This window comes from Mesoplodon bidens (assembly GCF_964165515.1).
Source record: "Mesoplodon bidens genome assembly, chromosome: 6".
In the NCBI taxonomy this organism is placed as follows: domain Eukaryota; kingdom Metazoa; phylum Chordata; class Mammalia; order Artiodactyla; family Ziphiidae; genus Mesoplodon; species Mesoplodon bidens.
In genome coordinates, this window is record NC_138162.1 from 42672072 (window position 1) to 42697172 (window position 25101).

Below are 25101 nucleotides of genomic sequence, written 5' to 3' on the forward strand. Positions count from 1 at the left end.
TTTTATACAATAAACTTATTAGTTTTTAAAACTAAAAATAAAGAGTGAAGTTTATGTCTTTCATATGGAACTTGTTTTTGTGTTCTTTGGTTGAACTTTAAATAACCATTCACAGATTTCATTTTCAACTGACATAAGATGATTTCCTCCTTGCTCTTGATGCTTGTTAAACAAAAAGTTCCATACACATATAACGAAATTGAAAGCTGGCAGCAAAATGTTCATTACCCTCTTATGATTTTCAGGACACTACTCTTTGATAGAAATCCAGCACCTTTTAGGGGCAGATCAGTAAATACCATCTTGATTTCATAGTCAGACCGCAGTGCACAAAATTCTTCCTCCTCAAAGTCAAGTTCTCAGCCTGCACAGATGATTCAGAGAAAGGGTCTCTCATTTTAGCCTTACACTTGTTTGAAAAGAAAGGGAAAATACTGTTCTATTTTATTTTAAAATTTTGTTCCCCTAGGTCAGCAAGACTTGAGATTTGCAGATATATCTTTTTTCACTCTTAAGTCCAAGCAGCAATAAGAGCATCTTTTGATATCCTTTTGTCACTTGATCTTTTCCCCAAGAATCTTGTCACTTGAAGTCAAAATGCTTTCTTTAAGGTCTTGCAGAGAGTGGTTCATTTGTTTCATGTGATAACAAATGTTTGCTAAGTTGGCTAGTTTCAGTAGCCATTCTTCATCCTCTAAGCACTTAGCAGAATCTGGCCTACTGTGTTTGCGAACGTACCCCTGCAGCTCACCATTCAGCTCGGATGTCCTGTTGAGAACTCTTCATCTGCTAAGCCCCTGGACTTCTGCATGGAGCAGGAGATTTATGTGCTCTTTGTCCAGGTTTTCACATAGCTCTTTAAACATTTTTGAGTAAACAGGTTTTTGTTTAATAAAGTCAATCATTTTTTGTAGCTTCAAATAGAACTTTTTCATTGCATCTCCCAGAGCTTTTGACACTAGCATTTCTCTGTGAAGAAAACACTGTGTTGAGAAGTCAGGCTTTTTTTTTTTCGGGGTGTGGGGAGAGTTTAAACAATAGTGGCACATCTTCACATGGAGCCAGCTATTGGTGGGACATTTTCAGCACAGATGCCAACGTAGTTCCTCCAAGATGGACCTTTTGTTTCTAGACAGAGGACAAAACATTAAATATCCTGTCCTTTGCTGGCTTTGGGCAGCACTCTGTAGCAAAAAAAAGTTTTCTTGATTTTACCATTTTCAAATCTTATAAAATCTATAAATACATAATGTAATCTTATAAATATTACAGATGATGAACTCTGTTGGCTCATCAATCTGGTTAGAGAAACTTGTTTTCCTGTTATCACGTAGGTCTTCAACATCACATGACATGTCAATACATTGACTTACCTTACTGTTATTGTACTGTAGAACTTTAAAAATTTCTCTTACTGCATCTCATATAAACATTTCACTCAGCATAATTTTACATTCTGGCCGTATTAGGTTCTCAGCAATTGGGGTGGCTTTCGTTTTTCTGGTCAATAAGATCTGCTACTATATAACTTGCTACCTCAGCCTTTTCATTATATGTTATTTTTAAAGCAAAAGCTTTATTATGCTTATTTTGAGATCCCATTAATATCTTTAATGTGTCAAATGACTATAATTTGCAGCTATGTCTTTTGAATATTGCTGGAGCCATTGCTGCACTTGAAACGTTGTTTTCCACAGACAACACAAAATGGAATAGGATATTCCATTGTATAAATCCATTGATAAGTAGTTTTCATTAGAAGGATATGTTTTTTGTGTGTCTCTCTTGTTGCATTAATTTAGTGAAATGACTCACAAGATACAACTCTTCATTACTAATCTTACCAGAATTGTCCACTGACCTTCCTTTCACACTTCAGCCTCAAAAATTGCCACATTGGATTATCAGGCATATTTGTAAATTACAAATGTTAATGTGTGAGACATAAGGGCATACCAAACAATTAAATGAGAAAATCACAAAAAGTCCAAACATTTCACAGTAGAAGTCCCTGGTAATTTATTTAGTCCACATTTTTGAATGTTCAGACCAATAGCAAAGCATTAGGAATGGGGGCAACTGGGTATAAAGTTTTTTTCATTAGAATTAAAATTTCCCTCCAGTTTTTCATTACACTTGTAGAGTTTGTTTGCTCCTATAAGGCAGTTAGCAGTGCACAAGGGGAGATTAGGGGAGGCAATTTGAAAAGGAGAGGCTGATAGTCATTAGCCTATTATCTTCTCCCTGTGTCCTGCAGTCTTCAATTATCAAGGCCAACTCTAACCAAATGAACATGGTCCTACTGTGCACTATCACACACAGCTGATTTGTAACAAAATCATTAATTATGCTGTCATTGCTTGGTGCACAAAAGTAAAAGAAAAGGAAATAAGAACCCCCTGCCCCCCATCATGAGCTCTCAAAGAATTCAGCTTGTGGACCCCACTTTGAGAAACCCTGGACTAGACTTTGGGACCTCTCCATACACTGCTGTAGAAGAACTAAGCACGTTTAAGTTGGTACTTACCTGTGGGATCAAGTGGCCTTTTTCTGACTTTCAGTCTAATAAATTTCATAAATGATGAAATTGAGGAAAACATCTGGAACCCTAGCTGCAGGAGAGTCTAGGAAATACTTTTTTTTTAATTTGGGAAAGCTTTCACATTCCTGTAGTACAGGAAGGCACACTGGAGAGAAATTGGGATAGATATTGCATGCCAATATATCTACCATATTGTTGGATTTTTAAAAATGAAGATTTCTTATTTGTGTAGTAAAATTTTCTCAAAATTTTGTTCATTCAGAAGTTTATTTACCACCTGCAATGTGCTGGCACTGTTCTAGGTACTTGGGAGACAGTGAGCGAAACCAAGATTTCTGGCCTTACGGAACTTTAATTCCAGTGGAGAGAAATAGATAATAAATAGTACACAGAGTTAAATTGTCTAGTTCACAAGGTGATTAAAAAGAGTCAAGTAAGTGACCAACAAGATATTAGATATTAAACTATGTGACTTATGTGGTTATATCAAGAACCTTGGGTTGCTGCTGCTTTCCTCAAAACCTTGAGGAAATGAAGGAACCCATTGTGGTTCTTTTGTACTCACCAGTGGTGATAAGCTGCTAAGAGTTTGGGGTGAATTAGAGTACAGGATTAATGTATGTGGTGTGATAAGGCCATATATTGAGCATTTATAAGTACATGGAAATAAACTGTTCCCTTAAAAATTTGTTTTGACACCTGTTCAATTATAATCAGTTATTATTGAGTAGTACAATTTTCAAAGTGTTCTGATACTTTTGAACCATCCTGTCATAGAAGGCGGTAAGTGCTCTGGGAAAAGACAAAGTAAACTGAGGCAAGGGGCAGTGGGTATGCCAGGGTATGGAAGTGATTTACAGTATTAAATAGGATGGTTGGGATAGGCTTTATTGAAAAGGTGATACTTGGGCCAGGGAAGTTTGGGAGTTTGTTGGTCATTGGGATACCTGGTAGAACATTCTGGGCAAAGGAAACAGGTTGGGCAAAGGTAGTAAGGCGAGAGTGAGCTTGGCATGTTGGTGGAAAGCAGGGAAGCCCAGCCAGTGTGTCTAGAGCAGTGTGAGGGAGAAGAGTTGTAGGTAGGAGATGAGGTTAGTGAGGGAAGGGCTGGGGTATTCCCTTAGGGTCCCTAATGTCATTGAAATGGGCAGCATTGCTGGGCTTTGAGCAGAGTGCTGTTAAGATTTATCTACTGTTTTTTTTTTTTTTTTTTTTCTCTTCAAGTTTTTAAAAGGATCAGTCAGGATGCTGTGTTGAGAATAGAGTGAAAGGAGACTGATAAGGGCAGTGGCACAATCATGGTAGTAGATGTGGAGAAGTGATCGGAGTCTGGATATATTTTGAAAGCAGAATTATCAGGACTTCCTCATGGGTTGGATGTCGGGTGTAAAATAAAACAGGAGTCAAGAAGGACACTAAGGTTCTAGACTGAGCAATTGGAGAGAGAGAGAATTGTCTCTAACTACAGTTGGGGAAAGCTGAGGTTAGAGCACATTGGGAAGGGAAGGGAAAGTCGGATTAGTTTTATATATGTTGAGTTTGTGATATTATTAGAGAGCCAAGTGGAGATGTTGAGTAGTCATGAGACTGGATGAGATCACCAAGGAAGAGACTGGAGTTGAAAAGGACAAGAACTGAGCCCTGGGGCATTCTAGTAAAGGAAACTTAAGAAGGGGTGGCAGTGAGGTAGGCAGAAAACAAAATATGGCCATATAAATAAAGTATTTGCAAGAAGAGAGAGTGATCAGCTGTATCAAATGCTCCTTCTTGGAAGTACTTTCTTTGGCCATACACCGTTGAAGCTATGAAGCCATTAATGTTTGTTAAATGAATGAATTTTGAGGTTACAGTGATTTTCATCTTTTTAAAGTTAATTACTCAAGTAAATCCATGCTTTCTAATATTTTAAAAATATAGCAGAACATGGTAGTTACATAAATTACACATGTAATAAAATGACATAGAACTAGAGAAACATGTTGTATGAATATCAAATTCCTGGCTTTGATACTGTGCTAGAGTTAGCATAAAATGTCATATAACTGTTGGGTGAAACAGAGAGGAAACACGGGACCTCTCTCTACTATCTTTGCAACTTCCTGTGAATTTATAATAATTTCAAAATAAGAAGGTAAAACAGTATGGCAAAACATAAGAAATCAAAGATCTTTTTTCCACTATCACCTTGCTTTCCAGCCCCCTCTTCCACTCACCCCCATGCCCAGAGGTAACCACTGTTAAGCTCTGTTTAAGTGTCCATTTTTCCTAACCTCCTGAAATATTTTAAAATAAATATGAGGTAGGTCAGATCATAAAAGTGATTCAGATAGTGCCACAGACTGAATGTTGTGTCCCTAAAAATTTATTTTTTGAAAACTAATGCCCAGTGCAGTAGTGTTTGGAGGTGGGCCTTTCGTAGGTGATTAGGTCATGAGGGTAGAGCTCTCAGGAATGGGATGAGTGTTCCTATAAGACACCTAAGAGAACCCCCTGGCCCCTTCCCCCATGCCACAACACAGTGAGAAGATGGGGGTCTATGAACCATCTAGCCAGTTCTCACAGACACTATAACTGCCAGCACCTTGATCTCGGACTTTCCAGCCTCCCTTGCATAAGGTCTCAACTTCTTTGTCCCTTTCTTGCTTTGTCACACTTGGTTGGCAAAGCCACAAAACTTGGTGAGATGCAACAGGTCTGCTTCTAGGTTCCTGCTCTTTCTGTTACACCATACTGTAATGAACACAAACTGTCACAGCAAAACGAAGGCTTTTCTTTTTCTCTGAAGTACTGTAGCATCAGGCTTCAGCAAGAAAAACTGACTGTAAGGGACATATTGGCTTAGTAAAATGCACTTTTTTTTCTTCTTTTGTATTTTCTTTGTATTTCTCTTCAGTAGTTGCTTGACCTAACATCCTTCTGTTGGCTCTATACAATGAAAATACAAACTAAATGACAATAGAAAAAAATAATTAAAGCATTAAATTGTACAAATTACGAATCTGTTCCAAATATACTTACATTAAATACAATGCTCATTTCAGTAGAGATCTACAGTGAATGACTCTATACATTCTGGGAAGCTTCATGACATCTAGGAAAGGGCTAAGAATTTACATCCAATCACAGTTTGTAACAGATTTCTTATCACCAGTCTGCAAGCTACGCTAAGCACATCGTTAGCATCACTTGTGCAGGGAACTGATTTTGTCTGGGAAAAAGGGAAGAAGCAAGCTCTAGGCTCAATTCTGAGTTCATTACAACTTCTCAGGAATCTCAGCAGAGGCCTATTTAGTACAGTTTCAGAAAAGTAAATATGTTAAGGTAAGGAGGCAACCCTTTAGAACTTCAAACACATTTTCTTGCTGTATTTATGTAGAACTCTCCATCTACAATGGGCAGTTGTGAAGAGGTTCTTCCTCAGGACAACATGGTCACAGGACTTGGACAACCACTGGGACTGAGAGGGAGCTTCATGACTGGGGAGGAGGGCTTCCTTTTAAGTTGGAGACAGACTTGTAACACACAGCCTATGAGCCCTGCAGCCTTCTCTTCCTATCATCTGGAGTAACGCTTCGTGTAGTCTTCAACTTTATTCCCCAAGTCCTCCTTGTCCCACAGATGATGTTCTGCAGCTTCATGATTCAGTGGAGCATCAGAATTGAGAGGATCAGTAAACAGAGTTTAATCCTGAAACAACATACTTCCGTGTCCTCATGGGAGCCCAGCCGGTGCCATCAACCGAATGTTCTCTCAGTAAACTTAGACATATTTTACCAGTGATCCTAGTCAAGCATTTCACTTTGGGAGGTTGGAGTTACAGTTTGCTGAAAGCAGTGAAGCTTGTTTGGATCAGAAAAATGCACTTTACATGTGCAATGTATTATAAGTTAGCTTCATGCCCTGCAACCTCTTTAATAAGCAGCATGTCTCTCATAGAAGCCCTCCGAGCAGAGTTGGAGGCTATGGCTGATGTCCGGGACCCTTTGAGACCCATTATCTCGCTTCAGTATGCTTGCCAACGTCAGCATTACTTCTCTCTTTACCCTGGGCACCCGAGACAGGCGAGATGCAGCCCCTCACCTCCTGAGGTGGGCTTGCTGTTAATGTAGTTTTAGAGAAAGTCATACTGCTCAACAAGTAGAAGTAGCTTAATTAACCTCTGTTTATGGCAGCAACAGCACTTTTGAAGACACACAAGATTCCCCCCCCTTAATTAATTCGGAAATTGGAAAAAGTTACTTTGACTTTGTAGTCATTAAAAAAGTCAATTAAAAGAAAAAACAGCATTTAAACATTTTCTTATCTACCTTAAAAACAGCCTATGTAATTTTTGTACATAACCCTAAATACATGTTTCCTCTTTCATAATTGAGTTAATTAGAAAAATGAAAAAAAGTCATGTTTATTTTGTTAATGTAAAAGTTCTTTGTTGTTGAAGAACTACATCCAGAATATCTGTATCTTCTTTTTTTTTTTTTTTTTTTTTTTTTTTTTTTGCGGTACGCGGGCCTCTCACTGCTGTGGCCCCTCCCGTTGCGGAGCACAGGCTCTGGACGTGCAGGCTCAGCGGCCACGGCTCACGGGCCCAGCTGCTCTGCGGCACATGGGATCCTCCCAGACCCGGGCACGAACCCGTGTCCCCTGAATCGGCAGGCGGACTCTCAACCACTGCGCCACCAGGGAAACCCTATATCTTCTAAATCTATTCTATTAAACAATTTGAGATCTCTTTTTTTGCATGTTTGTTTTCCTTTAACTGTAGCATTACTAAATACTGCATAAGAATGTAACTTGTTGAATTGGCAGTAATTTTTAAACTTCTTGTGATGCCGCAAAATTCTGCTTCATTAATAAGCATTGATATGTAAAATTCAAAGATATCCAGGGGTTTTTTTGGGGGGGTGGTGAATAGCTGTAAAATAAATTTGAAAAATTATAAAAATGGTGTGAATTGAGATTTAGGGTTTTAAACCCCTTCTCCCTCTTGTCCTTGCAGCCCAGGGTGGTGACTGCTTCCTGCAACTCTTTATCTTGAGCCTCCCTAGGTTTCCTCTTTTGATTGCTAGCCTTTCAACACCCATGTAACCAATTCCTATATTAGGTTCCTTCTATTAAAAAAAAAAAAGATTTAAGGTTTTAAATGTGTAATATGCACTTTCTAAAGATGAAACCTGTACTGATTGAGGGAAAATATGCATAAGTATATTAAATGAGATGATGTTTTAGAAGGTTTTTGCTCTGTCTAAATAATTTGTTTTTGATTAAGGTGTTTTCATATAGAAATAATCATACATATTTACCAGTATTGCACTGCTGTGTGAATGGTGGACAATGCACTAATCACATGATGCTATGATTGGTTTGAGTATTTTAAGGTGGAATATTAGAACAGGAAGGATAATTTGAATTATCTAAAAAGAAATCTTGGTACTGTATCATAAATTGTGTTATGTTAAATTTTTGCATTTTCGTAGCACTAGGATTTTTGATAACATTTTACTGGCTGATTTTAGGTAATTTAATAGTCACACATTGCACATTGAAGTGACCTGCCGGAAGCACATAAAACTCAAACATTCTCCTGTGGTTTCCAGTCTTATGTTGCCCATGATAAAAACTTTCAATTGTATGGCTTTTATGACATCTAATATATAGAAAACAGAATTGTGTGTTTAGTATCATTAACTTTTTTTTTCTTTTCAGATTATCTGCAATGGTGAAATGAAGTAATTCAAGATGAGCAAGTTAAAAGTGATACCAGAGAAAAGGTACTGCAATTTTATTTTTATTTATTTATTTATTTATTTATTTATTTATGGCTGAGTTGGGTCTTTGTTGCTGTGTGTGGTCTTTCTCTGGTTGCAGCGAGTGGGGGCTACTCTTTATTGTGGTGCGCAGGCCTCTCATTGTGGTGGCTTCTCTTGTTGCAGAGCATGGGCTCTAGGCGTGCAGGCTTCAGTAGTTGTGGTGCACGGGCTTAATTGTTCCGCAGCAGGTGGGATATTACAGACCAGGGCTTGAGCCCATGTCCCCTGCATTGGCAGGTGGATTCTTAACCACTGTGTCACCAGGGAAGCCCTGGTACTGCAATTTTAAATACCAGTATGTATAAATTACAGAAATAATGCATGAAGTGATCATTTGAAACTTTTTACTTTAAGAAATATTTGTTTAAATATAGTGTGTTATATTTATGTTATTTTATTAATATTTATTAGTGTTTAACTTTTCAGTTAAAGCAGGAGTCAGCAAACTAGGTAGGACACATGGGTCAAATCTGGCCTACTTCTTATTTTTGTGTGGCCTATGAGCTAAGAGTGGTTTTTACGTTTCTAAATGGTTGGGAATAAAACTAAAAAGAAGAATAATTATATTTTCTGACATATGAAGATTATATGAAATTCAGATTTCAGTAAATAAGGTTTTACTGGAACACAGCTGTGCTTTAAAGGCTTCTATAGATGCTCTTTTTAGTTTATTTATTTTTTTGCCCCTTTTAGATTTATTTCTCAACTGTGAGATATCTGTTAAACACTTTTATGTACCTAACCCAGCACTGAATCTTTGAGAGTAGAAAAGAAACATAAATATAACACTTAACACAGTGCTTTGCAGAAAATGGGTGTTGAGTATGTTCTGAAGAATTGAGCCCTATTCTCTTTTTACACGAAGCTTGTAACCTGATGAAAACACCTGAACAAATGCAGTATAGTGGTTTAACCAGTATACAGTGAAGTGTTAAACTGTGAGGTCTTTAGAGTTAGAAAACAGGATCCTCATAAATAGGTGTTTATTGTGTGATATGGACTTGAAGAGGCAGGGCTGGCTTGAGACTTTCTTGCTTTTTAGCAAATCTGGAGGAGTGGGTGGAATATTGATACTTGCTGAGTTTAGGCAAGGACTGTAATTGGATGGATTAGATTGGCAGATTTAAAGACCATATGAGTGGGTGGTGAGACAAATCAAGCAATGAAAATTTTGTAAGATACAAGAAGCAGAATTTTTCTCTACTCCCTACTCTCCATCATCATGTTCATGCCCTAAGTGTTATCACCAGCAAAACTCTCCTTTCAAAGTACTAATTCAGACTTTTCATTTTCCAACAAAAATCTTTTACCTTTCTAGCTCACTTGTTCAAGTGGCTGTACTGCAAAGAGTTCTGCCTTATCCAGAGCTCTGAGCTATTGACTTTTATCATCTCTTCCTCTCTTACCCAGTGTAGAATCCATTGTTCATCATTACACTCTTGGAATACCTGAAATGTTTTTACCTCACTTTGTATTATTTCATCACACATACCTGACCAAGTCCTTTCCCTGGGTAGACCTTTACTGAGCAGCTGAATGATGTTGGAGGATGAACTAACTTGGAAGATATTGCTAAAAATTATGGATCATTATTGATCAGTAATCTTACTACCGTGGTTCTCTATAAAGCTCATTTTCTCAATTTTTTTTAATGACTATTTTACACTTTCTTCATACCTTTCAAATCTTTGAAATCCTCAGATGTATCATATACATACCCTCAGCAGTTGACCTTCTCTGTGATATCATAGAGATAATACCGTTTATTATCCTTATATTTCTTGCACAAAAGTTGCATACTCCCCTTTACTTGATTCTATCCTCTGTTTACCCTCCTGTTATTTACTGCAGCAGAAGATGTGTCTATTTTTTTGTTAAAGACTAATACTGTCACCTGTGTTCTAGATTTCACCTCTCTCTTTCCTTCTCAGGGTCTTTTAATCATTAGTATTGTTCTGTATTGAATCTTTAAGTCCTCCATTCCTTATCATTTAAACATGATCTAGGCTTTCCAATATTTAGACTCTGCTCTTCTGTTACTACTCAATTTATCTGATTTCCTCAAAAGACAAAAAATTTGAAATAGCCTATAAATGAAATCTACATCTCATTTCACACTCTCTAACCACTCTTCTTTAGTTTCTGCCTTATCCACTACACCAACAGTACCTATGAATTTTTAAACAGCTTTATTGAGATATAATCATCTTACAACAAGCTGTACATAGAGAGTACAGTTTGGTAAGTGTGGCCTATGTATAACTGGAATTATCCTGTCTATCAAAATACTTAAAATATTTATCATGCTCAAATGTCTACTGGTGCCCTTCTGTAATCTTTCTCTCCCACCCCATCCCTCACTCCAGACAACCATTGATCTGCTTTCTGTCACTACAGATGTGTTGGCTTTTTTAGAACTTAATATAAATGGGACCATACAGTATGTCTTTTTTGGGGGTGGGGGTGGAGGTGGAAGGTAGGGGTGTGGGTATGCCTTCTTTGATTCAGCGCAATTATTTTTGATAATCATCTCTTGCAGTCATACCTTTTTTTTGATTAGTAAGTAGTATTCCATTGTGTTGATGTACCACAATTTGTTTATCCATTCAACTTTTGGACATTTGGGTTGTTTCCAGTTTTTGGTTGTTACAAGTAAAGCTGTTATGAACATTTTTGGACTTACACTTTATTTTCTGTTAGCTAAATACCTAGGAATGAAATGGCTGAAGCATATGGTAGGTCTGTGTTTCTTTTTATGAAACTGCCAACAATCTGTTTTACAAAGACATTAATACCATCTTCTATTCCCTGCAGCAGTGTATGAAACTTCTAGTTCTACATTCTCACCAACACTTGGTACGGTCATTCTTTTCAAATTCTTAAATTCTTATGATCATTCTTTTAAAATTGTAGCCATTCTAATAGGGGTGTATTGGTATCTCGTTGTGATTTTAATTTGCATTTCCCTAATGACATGATGTTGAGCATCTTTTCATGCACTTATTTGGTGAAATATCTTTCCAAATCTTCCAGTTTTTGAAATTGTAGTGTTTCTTAATAGTTGAGTTTTAGAATTTTTTTATATATTATGGATACAAGTCCTTTATCAGATATTTGAATTGCAAACATTTTCTTCCAGCCTTGTCTTTTCATATTCTGTGCAGTATCTTTTAAGATCAGAAGTTTCAAATTTAGATGATTTCCATTTGCTTATTTGTTCTTTTATGGATTACGCTTTTAGAGTTGCATCTAAGAAATATTTGCATAATCCGTATTACCAATGTTTTCTCTTATGTTTCTTCTAGAAGTTTTTATAGTTTTAGATTTTACATTTAGGTCTATGCTCCTTTCTGAGTTAATTTTTATATGTGGTGCGAGGTATGGATTGAAGTTCTTTTTTTTTGCTCATATGGATATCTGGTTGTTCAGCACCATTTTTAGAAAGACTGTCCTTTCTTCACTGAGTTTCCTTTGTACCTTTATCAAAAATCAGTTATTTGTGGATGTGTAGGTCTATTCTTATACTCTGTCTTCTTCCGTTGATCAACATGTCTATCTTAGTGCCTATACCTCACTGCTTGGATAATTGTTGCTTTATAATGAGTCTCAAGATTTAGGTAGTGTTGGTCTGCCAACCTTTACTTTTTTCTAAAGTTTGGCCTATTTTAGGTTCTTTGCATTCCCATATGAATTTAGCATATAGTGTTGATCTGCCAACCTTTCTCTTTATTCTAAAGTTTGGCCTATTTTAGGTTCTTTGCATTTCCATATGAATTTAGCATCAGTCTGACAATTTCTACACGACAGCCTGTTGGTATTTTGATTGGGATTGCCTTGATTCTGTAGATCATTTTGGGGAGAATTGATATCTTAACAATATTGTCTTCTTACTCTTGAACATGATATATCTCTCTTTTATTTATGATCTTCTTTAACTTCTCTCACTAGTATTTTGTAGTTTTCAGTGCACTGGTTTTTCAGATTTATCCCTGTTTCCCATACAAATAACAACTCTTTGAGGGGTGTCCCTAATAATTTTTAAGAGTATAAAGTGAGGCTGAGAAATGTGGTTTTAACAGAGTTGGAATAGGCCTGGCTAAAACTCTTGTTACTATGAAAGAGAGAACAAATATTGGGGGAAAGTTAAAGTTAGAAGTTAGCCATATGCACTTACCTAAAATCCCACTAGAACATGACTGGAGACGTTTTTAAAGATAATGAATATAAAATAATTAGCATTTAGTTAACTTTGGTGAAGAAATTTAGAGGATAACTTTAATTATTGTTGACACTGGTATAAATTCAGGTAATTTAAATTTTTAACAAACTTTTATTGGTTTTCTTTAACAAATCACTTGATACTATTGAGCTACATTTATTGTTAAAGAAGCCTTTATTGTGTTTAATTATTATCTTAGAAGTCGTTAGAGAAGTATTGTTCTCTTCCAGTTAGAATATTATTTTCCAAACTTACATATTTAAATATTTAGCTATTTCTATAAAGGAATGATAGTGAAATTTCTATTTTTCATTGTCCTTTGCTGTACAATAAAGAAAAATAAAGATTTGTGATCAGTATTTGGAGAGAAACAATAAAAATATGATTAAAGCAAAAGTAATAAAGATAAAGAGTTATAAATGAGGAACAACCATTTCTGAAAGATAACGTGCATATTTTGGACATAAAACTATATTGTTTGAAATTAAATCTTAATTACTATGAGTCTTGGTTAAGTCTAAAACTTTGATATATTTTAATGAATTTTTTGCTGTCAGATGTTTATATCTTGTTTATGAAGACGTTTACTATCTGTATTCAATTTACATTTTAAGATGAAAAGCTAATAAAATTTATTTATAATGTGAAGATAGGTTCTTTAGCCCTTGCACTTGCTTGGGAAATCATTTGTTGCAAGATAATATCTATACACCATTGAGACTTTTGTAACGTACAAAAAAATTATGTTTTTAGGGAAGTAGCTGTAAGGCTGAATGTAAACTCAAAGAATCAAAAGCAGTAGGAGACCACTACAGTGAAACAAATATTTGAGTGATAGTATCTTTACAATATACATTGGAAAGTTAAATCGATTTGATGTATTTCACATTGATCATATTTTCAATTCCATGATTTTTTTTACTATAAAGTAATTAACATTAGCAGTTATAAATGGAACCTCCCGAGGTTGGTCTTGGTCTCATTTCGATTCATCTAAAAATAGGGCAAGGCAGGGAAGATAAATCCTTGTCTGAGCCTCTTTATTTAACAATTTTCTGCTCTGCTGTGTAGCTCAGATTGCTCATTGAATAGCTGTATAGCTTTTGTTTTTTCCTTTATCCTTGGATTTTCCAAAGTCTAAAAATCATTCAGTAGGTAGAGCTGCCCTCTGGTGTTCACCCTGCAGTTCTCTCAACATTAGTTGTCAACAGCCTTAAAGTTTTAGAGCTGAGTTGGGGGTGGCTTGGAACATTTCGCTCAGTTATTTTTTATTTTTAATTTTTTTGTGGTACGCGGGCCTCTCACTGTTGTGGCCTCTCCCGTTGCGGAGCACAGGCTCCGGACGCGCAGGCTCAGCGGCCACGGCTCACGGGCCCAGCCGCTCCGCGGCATGTGGGATCTTCCCGGACCGGGGCACGAACCTGTGTCCCCTGCATCGGCCGGCGGACTCTCAACCACTGCGCCACCAGGGAAGACCACTGCACCACCAGGGAAGCCCTTCGTTCAGTTTTTATTCTGTCAATAAGAAAAGTAAAAATAGGGAAATCAACTTGCCTACGTTCTTAATTTCCATTTGTTTGCTGTCCTTCAAAAAAATTCATGCATCTATCCATCTATAATTTGTAAGAGCATGATTCTTAGAAAGAAATCACTTAGTTGCAAGTTGTTTTACTTTGATAGTGGTATAATTTAATTTAAAATTCAAACTCTTACTTTGGAATGGACCATAGCTTGTGTTATGATCAGTGTGTTTTATATGTTTTTGAATATTTTTAATAGTAGAAATTTTATTAGCTACTGAAAAATGCTAACAGATGACCTTTAAGAGAAAAATAACTGGAGAAAACTAAACAAAAAAACCCACTCAATTATTAAATTTCAGAATCCTGGTTTCCATAATGCAAATTTTTCTTAAATCTAGGTTGCAGAATTGTTTTTAAAGATGTATTTGCTCTCTAGTATGCAGACTGTGGTGTCTTAATACCATTTCTTACCAAAAAGAACCAGGGCTTTTTGGAGAAAGGGTCGATTCCAGATCAGAGCACAAAATGTGCGAGATAAGTTGAGAACAACAGTTCTCAAACTTTTTGTCTAAGAACTCCCTTGTGCTCTTAAATTAATGACTCCAAAAATCTTTTGTTGAATGTGCATTTTTTATCTATTGATATTTACCATATTATAAATTAAAACTGAGAAATTAAAAAAATTTTATTACTTCATTTAAAAATAACAGTAATAAACCCATTGCATAATAACATAGTAATATTTTATATTAAAATAACTAAATTGTCAAAAATATTTAGAAGGTGGCATGTTTTATTAAATTTTTGCAAATCTCTTTAACGTCTGGAAGACAGACATGGAAGACAGCTAGATTCTCTTATCTGCTTCTGAGTTCAAACTGTCATACATACATCAATATACATATTGTATATAGTACACACATATGTTATACGTACATACGTATATGTTTTTGTGTGTATTCATGTTGTTAAAGTATATGACTACAGTATGGGCTCACATAGATATATATTTAGAAAAGGAAGGAATAGTTGAATAAAAGGGCTTTTCAGATAATTGTGGCTAATTGTCCTTTGATTTATGATGGAGGAAAATAAAGTTGTGTGTTCAGTATTTGGAGAGAAATAGTAAAAATGTGATTAAAGCAAGAGTAATAATTATAGGTGAGGAATAAACATTTCTTTTTTTAAAAAATTTATTTTACATCTTTATTGGAGTATAATTGCTTAACAATGGTGTGTTAGTTACTGCTTTATAACAAAATTAATCAGTTATACATATACATATGTTCCCATATCCCCTCCCTCTTGCGTCTCCCACCCACCCTCCCTACCCCACCCCTCCAGGTGGTCACAAAGCACCGAGCTGATCTCCCTGTGCTATGCGGCTGCTTCCCACTAGCTATCTACCTTACGTTTGGTAGTGTGTATATGTCCATGCCTCTCTTTCGCTTTGTCACAGCTTACCCTTCCCCCTCCCCATATCCTCAAGTCCATTCTCTAGTAGGTCTGTGTCTTTATTCCTGTCTTACCCCTAGGTTCTTCATGACATTTTTTTTCTTAAATTCCATATATATGTGTCAGCATACAGTATTTGTCTTTCTCTTTCTGACTTACTTCACTCTGTATGACAGACTCTAGTTCTATCCACCTCATTACAAATAGCTCAATTTTGTTTCTTTTTATGGCTGAGTAATATTCCATTGTATATATATGCCACATCTTCTTTATCCATTCATCCGATGATGGACACTTAGGTTGTTTCCATCTCCGGGCTAGGAATAAACATTTCTGAATGATAACAATGTACTTTAGAAATAAAGCCATATTGTTTGAAATTCAAATTGAAGTGGATGTTCTTTGATATTACACTAAAACTTGATAAGTGGCAGTTTCCTAAAGGTTAGTTGCACTGTGGAATCAGCAACCACATATGTGAACTTTTTGTTTTCTTTTACATTAAAATCCATTGGTCTCTTTTGCATATTGACTGGTTCTTTTTTCCATGTCTGAATTTGTAACATCACACATTGGTCAGTATTTGGAACATACTGATTCAGTGAGTTATGCAGACCTTCTAAATATTGACAATGTTTATTACACAGTTTAAAAAAATTACATTTACTAATATCACCAGTGATTTTATCAGAAAATTCTTTAAGTAGGGGGAAGCTGTCAAGGTCATGATGGTAGATCTTTGTTTTCCAAGATTCTAATTTTTGCTTGAAAGTTCACATTTAATCATTGGTAACAAATCTATCAGTTGTTTCCTTGAAATGATAGACTCACTTTGTTTATCGCCAAGAAAATGTATGCCAGAATACCCCAGTGCGAATAATCATTGTCAGTTGTGTTTTTAAAGTAAAAATGATGTTCTATGGAAAAAGTAACTAGTTCAGCTTGCAGTTTAAACAACCACACAAGTGTTTTCCCTCAACCATCCTATTTCATTGTGCAGCTGAAATGTCTTATGTGCACACAGAATATTAAAAAAATGTATACTCATAGGTGAAACTGGCATTTTTGTTTTTAACTGTGAGTGCATGTTGGTGAAGGACATGGTGACTGCTAGGTATCACACAGTGACTACAATTTGGTGTCACTGTCTTGATTGTATCATGTGCCAGCACTTTATGCACCATTGCCTTCAGATCAACAATGTAAATGTCAACACTGTGTCAAAGGTAAATAGTGTCTTAGTATTTTTATGAAAATAGTTTTTGACCTCACAGATTTTCTGAAAGTCTCAAGTACTCAGTTTTGTAGAGCATACTGAGAACTGCTGGCCTAATAACAGTCTTGTTATATCAGAAATCCAGGAAGCTATCAAAGACTAGGATCATAACAAAAGGACTTGGGAGCCCACATGAAGAGGCTCCCATTGATCAAAGATGGGGCAATTTTGAGCATTAATAACTACAGTGGATAAAATGTATCATATGTGTTTAAATCTGTGAGTACATATTGATACATGAAATCAAAATACTTCATTGATTACTTGGGGGGGACTTTTGGAAATGAACTCATTCTTCTGAAAACTGGTAAATAAAGATAAATTAAAAATCCAGCATTTATTTTGCTTTTATTTGATGAATTATACCTCTGGATAATTAAATAAGGGATTTTTCTTTTTATGGAGTTGTCCTAGTTAAGAAGTAGAAGGAATGGAAATGGTAGAGTGTCAGTGCTTTTCAACCCCTACTAAAGTAATGGATCTAGGCAGTGGTAACCAGTGACTGCTTATATTACAAAAGTAAGATAACCAGACCCTGTTTGCTTCCTTATGGAAGATTACAGTACCACTTATAAAGAATTCATGTCACCAAATCAGGCCTTGATCAGGTTAGGCCTTTAAATTCGACTACCAGTTTACAGAAAATAAAGATTGACAAGCATATTAATGATACCATTGTTGGGGAGAGGAAAATATATGTACACACACACACACTAAAGGATATATTGTATTGAGTTTGTATATTTTAAAACTTTATGTTAATATCATACTGTATATATTTTGAGTTGTTTTTTCATTTAGAGATTTATACATAGTGATACGTATTTTCATTTCCATACAATGCTGGCTATTTGCAAAATTGGGAAATATTGTATTATTTTATTTTAGTTACATTCTTAAATAGTCTGCTCAATATGTTTTTTTCATCCTCCAGATACCTTTTCAGATGAAGTACCTCCAAATTTAAAGCATTGAGTCTAGTTGTTAATCTAAAAAATGTATAAATATACTGTTTTCCATATGCTTCTTCATTTCTTTGTTCATTCTGAATATAGCTGGGCATTGCCTATTCTGTGCTAGCCACTGTTCGAAATACTACGTATGTAGAATAAGACATGCAAGGTCTTTACCTTTGTGAAGCTTACATCATTGGACACATTTTAATATTGGAAGCTGAGGGGCTGGCGGAGAAGTGGGGACATCTTCAGGTTGTAACCTGAAATGAGAAGGAGCCAGGCATATGAAGAACTGGCAGAAATTATCTTCTAGGTTGAGAGGACAGCAAATATAAAGACCTTGAGATTGGGAAGAAACTTGCTATATTCAAGGAACTTGGTAGAAGGCCAGTGTGTTTGGATCCCAGTATGAGGGCAGCAAGAATGAAAGCAGATTATTTAGGATGCTGTAATTGCCAAGTGAGAAATGATGATTGCTTGGACTTGGGTAGTAATAATGATAAGATATGGAGAGAAGTGGATGGATTTGAGGTGTTTTAGAGATGGAGCTAATATTGAGCTGGGCATGGGAAGGGGAGTCTAGATTTTTGTCTTGAGCAACTGATGGTTTCATGTGAGTTTGGGAAAGTTAAGATTTGGAAGAGGAGCAGCTTGAGGCTGGAGTTGAATGTAGGAGCCAGGCAGCATATCAGTTTTAATCTAACCCCCAGCTGTGGGGTTAGATGAGATTGCTCGGGGCAGTAGAATGGAGAGAGTGAAGGGAAGAGGGCTGGGGATAGAGCTGTGGGGGGTCCTCAGCATCTAGAGGTTTGTTGGAGGAGGAGCCAGTAGAGTCGATCTAAAAGAAGTTGCGATAGGAAGAAAATCAGGAGAATATGGAGCCACTGAAGCCCAAGGGAGAAAGTGAAGAAAGAAGGAGCTGATTGGGGTAGGGCTGAGATTCTGAATCTGACAAGGAAAGAAGTGACCACAGGAGGTTTTGGGGAGATCTCAGAGTGCAGAAGCCAAAGTAGTAGTTTGAAAAAGTGAACAACATGTGAGGAAATGGAGAGGTCAAGTACAGACATTTCCTTCAAGGAGTAGCAGAGAAATGGGGTGGTAACTAGTGGGAGCTCCTGGATCATATTGTGTGCTAATGGGTATGATCCAGTTGAAAGGGAGAGCTAAATGATGAATCAGAGAAAGATTAATTGAAGGAATAAATACATTGGGAATGCAAGAAGGGCTGGGGTCAGGCATGCCAGTGGAGGGATTGTTCTTTGAGTCTCAACATACCAGCCAGAGAGAGCCTTTTAAAAGCAGGTCAGGGCTTCCCTGGTGGTGCACTGGTTGAGAATTCATCTGCCAACATAGGGGACACGGGTTCAAGCCCTGGTCCGGGAAGATCCTACGTGCCGCGGAGCACCTAAGCCCGTGCGCCACAACTACCGAGCCTGTGCTCTAGAGCCCGTGAGCCACAACTACTGAAGCCCTCGTGCCTAGAGCCCATGCTCCACAACAAGAGAAGCCACCAAAACGAGAAGCCCGCGCACCGCAACAAAGAGTGGCCCCCGCTCGCTGCAACTACAGAAAATCCCGTGCACAGCAACGAAGACCCAACGCAGCCAAAAATAAAAATAAATAAATAAAGGAATGAATGAATGAATAAATAAATAAATGCATGCAAGTCAGATCACATCACTCTTCTCCTCAAAACCTTCCCGTCTCACCTAGTTGCAAAAAGTCAACGTTTTTACAGTGGCCTATAAGGCTGTAAATGATTGTGCTCTCTTCTACCCCACCCTCAATTCTGACCTCATCTTTTACTGTTATTCTCCTTTAAGTCTGCTGTGGCCATCTCACTCTTAATTGAATACAGCAGGCATGGTCCTGCCTTGATGTTTTGATGATTGTGACTCTGTCTTCTGGTCAGCTTTTTTTGTGGGTATCTGCACCGTTTACTCTCTTACTCCTTTCAGGCCTTTCCCTAAATGGTACCCTCTCAAAGTTTTCCCTGACCACCCTGTCTAAAATTGCAACCTTCCACACCCTTGCATCTTTTATTCCCACAACCCGCTTTTCTCCATAGTGCTTCCTACCTCCTTCGTACTATATAATTATTTATGTATTTAATTTGTCCCATTAGAATGTTCACTCTGAGGGGCAGGAATTTTTGTTCATTTTGTTTACTGTTGGCAGTACCTAGAATAGCATCAAATGTGCAAATGTATAATGAATGGGAATAAAGAAGAAAGAATGTGGGTAGAGAATCAGAGAGGTTTAAGGAACTATTTGTGGGAAAATGAATGTATTCTTTTTTGATTTTATAATAGTTATGAAGCAGGGTACTAACTGAGAATGGAGTGGGTTGGAAGGGATGGTTAGAGGTTTGAGGAGAGCATAGGATGTATAAAAAGTCTGCTTGGAGAGTGGAAAGGTGAATTGTCAGGATGTGATAAAAGATTGCTGGATAGGGTTGAATGCACATTTGTGGTTTCCTGAAATAGAATGTTTCTCATGTAAATCAACAGAACATAGCAATGTTAAGCTCTAACACAGAGTAAGGAAATGTGACATGTGTAAATGCTTAATGTTTTTAGAAGGGTAGAATTTTGTTTTGATTTGTTTTTAACACTGATCTTTATAGTATTTTATTTGCAATTGATGTAGAATGTGCCCTGATTTAAAGTAACATTCTTTTTTTAGCCTTACCAATAACTCTCGGATTGTGGGACTCCTGGCTCAGCTGGAGAAGATCAATACTGAATCTACAGAATCAGATACTGCCAGATATGTTACATCAAAAATTCTTCATCTGGCTCAGAGTCAAGGTAAACTTTAATCTCTTGTTTTTGGAATGCTTTCTTAATTCTTTAAAAGTAGATGCTAAGAATGTTCAAACTTTTGATAAATACATGGTTTTATGTAAAAATTGAACTTTCTCGCATAGACTCAAGACGTAGAAAAGTGAATAACTGTGGAAGAAATTGATCTTCAAAGCATTGTTTCTAAAAAATGATTATGAGTTTACTTATGTATGTATGCCCCCCTTTCCCCAATTTTCAGACAACACCTAATTCCAGTACTACTTTTTCTAGAATGTTGACAAAAAGATGGCAGGTATTATGTTGGTTATTAGTGTTGTTCCCCACTTTGAAATGCAAGCCCTGTCATTCAGTGATTGGGTGACCTTAGGGAAGTTTTGAATCTCCAGGATTTAGCTGCACCGTCTCTGAAATAGAGATAAGAGGTATCATGTAATTATCATGTAATTTACATGAGAAGCATGTAAAAATAATGTTAAAAATGTTCAATAAATGATATCTGTAATTAGGCATAATTTATCTGTTTTATGAAGCTAGTACTACTGAGTTGTTATCAAAACCTTGACAGAGTACAAGAGAAGAAAAGTATTAACTTTGCACTCAGGAACCTAAATTTGAAAAATCCCAAATAAAACATTAATGAATTAAGTCCAATTATAATATCAAGAAATATATCAGTATAGCATTATTTGGACCGGTTGAATAAAACCTATGTGATTATCTCAATAGGAGCTAAAAAAGAAATTTAAGGTTCCAAAATCTGTGCTTGATTAAAAAAAAACCTTGATTTTTCTTTTTCTAAATAAGGGTAAACCAGTAGCTACCTTTATATTTAACAGTGACACATTGAAGGCATTCTGTTAAAATTAAGATCCAGACAATTCACAATTATTTTAATTTATTTAGTTTTTTATTATTTCATTATTCTGGAGGTGTAGGTCATTGAAATATTGTGCTTATCAACTAAGGTAAATGTATAAGGATGGTCACTGTATTAGTGCAAAGATAGATAGATGTACCAAGTATATTCACTGTATTCGCATATGAAATAACTCCTTAAAACAAAACAAAACACCCCAGCAAAAAAAAAGAAAACAAATTCTCCAGACCTATAGATACTACTTGCGTATAATTGCTCTCACCACTGTAGACTCTTCCCATCAGAGTCTAGAAGTCCCGACTCCAACATCACTACTGAAAATGCCCCTAGTCATACCACTACCAGAGATTGTCCTTTTCCCCACCCTGCCACCCACAAATGGGAGAGCCAGCCCCTGAATACTGGCCCCTGGGGTTGTATAATACAATGACTCTGTTTATAGTTAACACAGTATAAATTAGTAGTGAAAGATTGTCCCATCATTATTTATAGGATAATCCAGTTGTCTATCCATTTGAGAGAGAGAGATTAGTAATTTACAGCTCAAAGAAGAAGAAATGCAAATAACCAGTAAACATATGAAAAGGTTCTTTACTTTCTTAAAAGTCAGGAATTATTAATGAAAACAACTAAGATATTTCTCACTACTTAAATTGGCAGAAATTAGAGAATGACAATATCCAGTGCCATTGATGGCATGGAAAATAGGGTATTCTCATACACTGTAGGTGGTGCAATAATTATTATAAACTTTGGAGGAAGGAATCTGGCAATGTTTATTAAAATTTAAAGTGCACCTGCTATTTTACTTAACACTTTCACTCTCAGAAATCTGAGTGAAATAAAAATCTTATTATATAAAAGAATATTTGGAGGTGTTTATTTCAGTGTTTGTAAAGTCAAAGATAAAGAAACAACCTTAAATATCCAACTGTGGAGAATGGTTGAATTAATTTTGATGTAGCCAAACTGTGTGACGTTATAACTACATTATACAACTATTATCAATAATAAATTATTTATAATATATGCTGTGGTTCATATGTGGAACTACAGGCATACCTCAGAGATATTGTAGGTTCGATTTCAGACTACCGCAATAAAGCAAATATTGCAATAGGGTGAATCACATGAAGTTTTTGGTTTCCCAGTGCATATTAAAGTTATGTTTACACTGTACTGTAATCTATTAAGTGTGCAATAGCATATGTCTAAAAAAATGTACATACCTTAATTTAAAAATACTTTATTGCTTAAAATGTAAGCCCTCAGTGAGTCATAATCTTTTTGCTGTTGGAGTGTCTTGCCTCAATATTTAAGGTGGCTGACTGATTGAGGTGGCGGTTGCTGAAGGCTGGGTTGGCTGTAGCAATTTCATAAAATAAGACAGTGAAGTTTGCCACACATACTCTTTCATGAATGATTTCTCTATAGCATGTGGTGCTGTTTGATAGCATTTTACCCACAGTAGAACTTCTTTTAAAACTGGAATTAATTCTCTCAAACCCTACTGCTGCTTTATCAACTGAGTTTTTGTAGTGTTCTAAATCCTTTGTTGTCACTTCAGCAATCTTCACCAGGAGTAGATTCCATCTCAAGACCACTTCCTTTGCTTATCCATAAGAAGCATCTCCTCATCTGTTAATATTTTATCATGAGATTACAGGAATTCAGTCATATCATCAGGATCCACTTCTAATTCTAGTTCTCTTGCTGTTTCCACCACATCTGCAGTTATTTCCTCCTCTGAAGTCTTGAATCCCTCAAAGTCATCCATGAGGGTTGGAATCAACTTCTCTGAAACTTCTATTTATGTTGATGTTTTGACCTCTTCCCATGAATCACAGATGTTCTTAATGGCATCTAGAATGGTGAATTCTTTACAGGTTTTTAACTGACTTTGCTCAGATCCATCAGAGGAATCACTACCTGTGACAGTTATGGCCTTATGAAGTGTATTTCTTAAATAAGAAGACTTGAAAGGCAAAATTACTCCTTGATCCATGGATTGCAGAGTGGATGTTGTGTTAGCAGGCATGAGAACAACACTAATCTTGTATATCTTCATCAGAGCTCTTCATCAGAGTGACAAGGTGCATTGTTAGTGAACAGTCCCATTTTGAAAGGAATCTTTTTTTTTCTGAGCAGTAGGTCCCAATAGTGAGCTTTAAAGTATTCAGTAAACCATGTGGCAGACAGATGCGCTGTCATCCAGGCTTCATTGTTCCATTGATACAATACAGGCAGAGTAGATTAAGCATAATTCTTAAGGGCCCTAGAATTTTTGGAATTGAAAATGAGCATTGGCTTCAACTTCAAGTCATGAGATACATTAGTCCCTAATGAGAGAAGCTTTGAAGCCAGATATTGACTTCTCCCTAGCTATTAAAGTCCTGGATGGCATCTCTTCCAATATAAGGCTATTTTGTCTACACTGAAAATCTGCTGTTTCGTGTAGCCAACTCACTGCAGCTTCTACATCAGCACTTGCTGCTTTACTTTGCACTTTTATGTTATAGAGATGGCTTCTTTCATTGATCCTCATGAATCAGCCTCTGCTAGCTTCAAACATTTCCTCTGCAGAAAAAGGTATTCCATGCAAATGGAAATCAAAAGAAAGCCAGGGTAGCAATATTTGTATCAGACAATAAAGAGCATTACAAGAGACAAAGGACTTAACATGATGATCAAGGGATCAGTTCAATTGTAAATAAATTTACACCCAACATAGGAGCACCTAAATCCATACAGCAAGTATTAACAGGCATAAAGGGAGAAGTGGACAGTAACACAATAATAGTAGGGGCTTTAACACTCCACTTACATCAAGGGACATATCATCCAGACAGAAAATCAATATGGAAACACTGGCCTTAAATGACACATTTAACCAAATGGACTTGATAAATATATATAGAACATTCCATCTGAAAGCAGCAAAATACACATTCTTTTCAAATGCACATGGAACATTCTCCAAGATAGTTCACATGCTAGGCCACAAAATAAGCCTCGGTAAATTTAAGAAAATTGAAATCATATCATGTATCTTTTATAACCACAATGTTATGAGTCTAGAAATCAACTACAAGGGAAAAAACCTGCGAAAACCACAAATATGTGGAGGCTAAACAGTACGTTACTAAACAAGAAATGGATCACTGAAGAAATCAAAGAGGAAATCATAAAATACCTGGAGACAAATGAAATGAAAATAATGGTCTGAAATCTATAGGATGCAGTAAAAGCAATTCTCAGAGGGAATTAGTGATACAAAATAGTGATACAAGCTTAGCCCAGGAAACAAAAATCTCAACCTAACCTTACACCTAAAGAAACTAGAAAAAGAAAGAACAAACAAAACCCAAAGTTAGTAGAAGGTAAGAAATCATAAAGATCAGAGCAGAAATGAATGAAATGACTTAAAAAAATTAGAAAGAATGAGTGAAAGTAAGAGCTGGTTCTTTGAAAAGATAAACAAAATTGATAAGCCTATAACCAGATACATCAAAAAAAAAAGAAGAGAATGCTCAAATTGATAAAATCAGAATGAAGAAGAAATTACAACTGAAACCACAGAAATATAAAAGCTCATAAGAGACTACTATGAGCACCTATATGCCAATAAAATGGACAACC

General features: G+C 36.3%; 1 protein-coding gene and 1 pseudogene across 4 annotated transcripts in view; one reads left to right on the forward strand and one right to left on the reverse strand.

Annotated features, from left to right (window-relative positions):
- The window catches only part of AGTPBP1 (ATP/GTP binding carboxypeptidase 1), a 173639-nt gene that overhangs the window by 23301 nt on the left and 125237 nt on the right, over positions 1-25101 (forward strand). For all 3 annotated transcript variants that reach the window (XM_081236170.1, XM_081236171.1, XM_081236172.1), the window contains exons 2-3: positions 8246-8310; positions 20464-20588. In XM_081236170.1, coding sequence (XP_081092296.1) covers positions 8279-8310; positions 20464-20588 — 157 coding nt within the window. In that variant the 5' untranslated portion in view covers positions 8246-8278. The remainder of the gene's footprint in view (positions 1-8245; positions 8311-20463; positions 20589-25101) is intronic.
- On the reverse strand, positions 6094-6570 carry LOC308619071 (NEDD8-conjugating enzyme UBE2F-like; annotated as a pseudogene). The gene has a single exon. The product of its transcript is annotated as an NEDD8-conjugating enzyme UBE2F-like (transcript).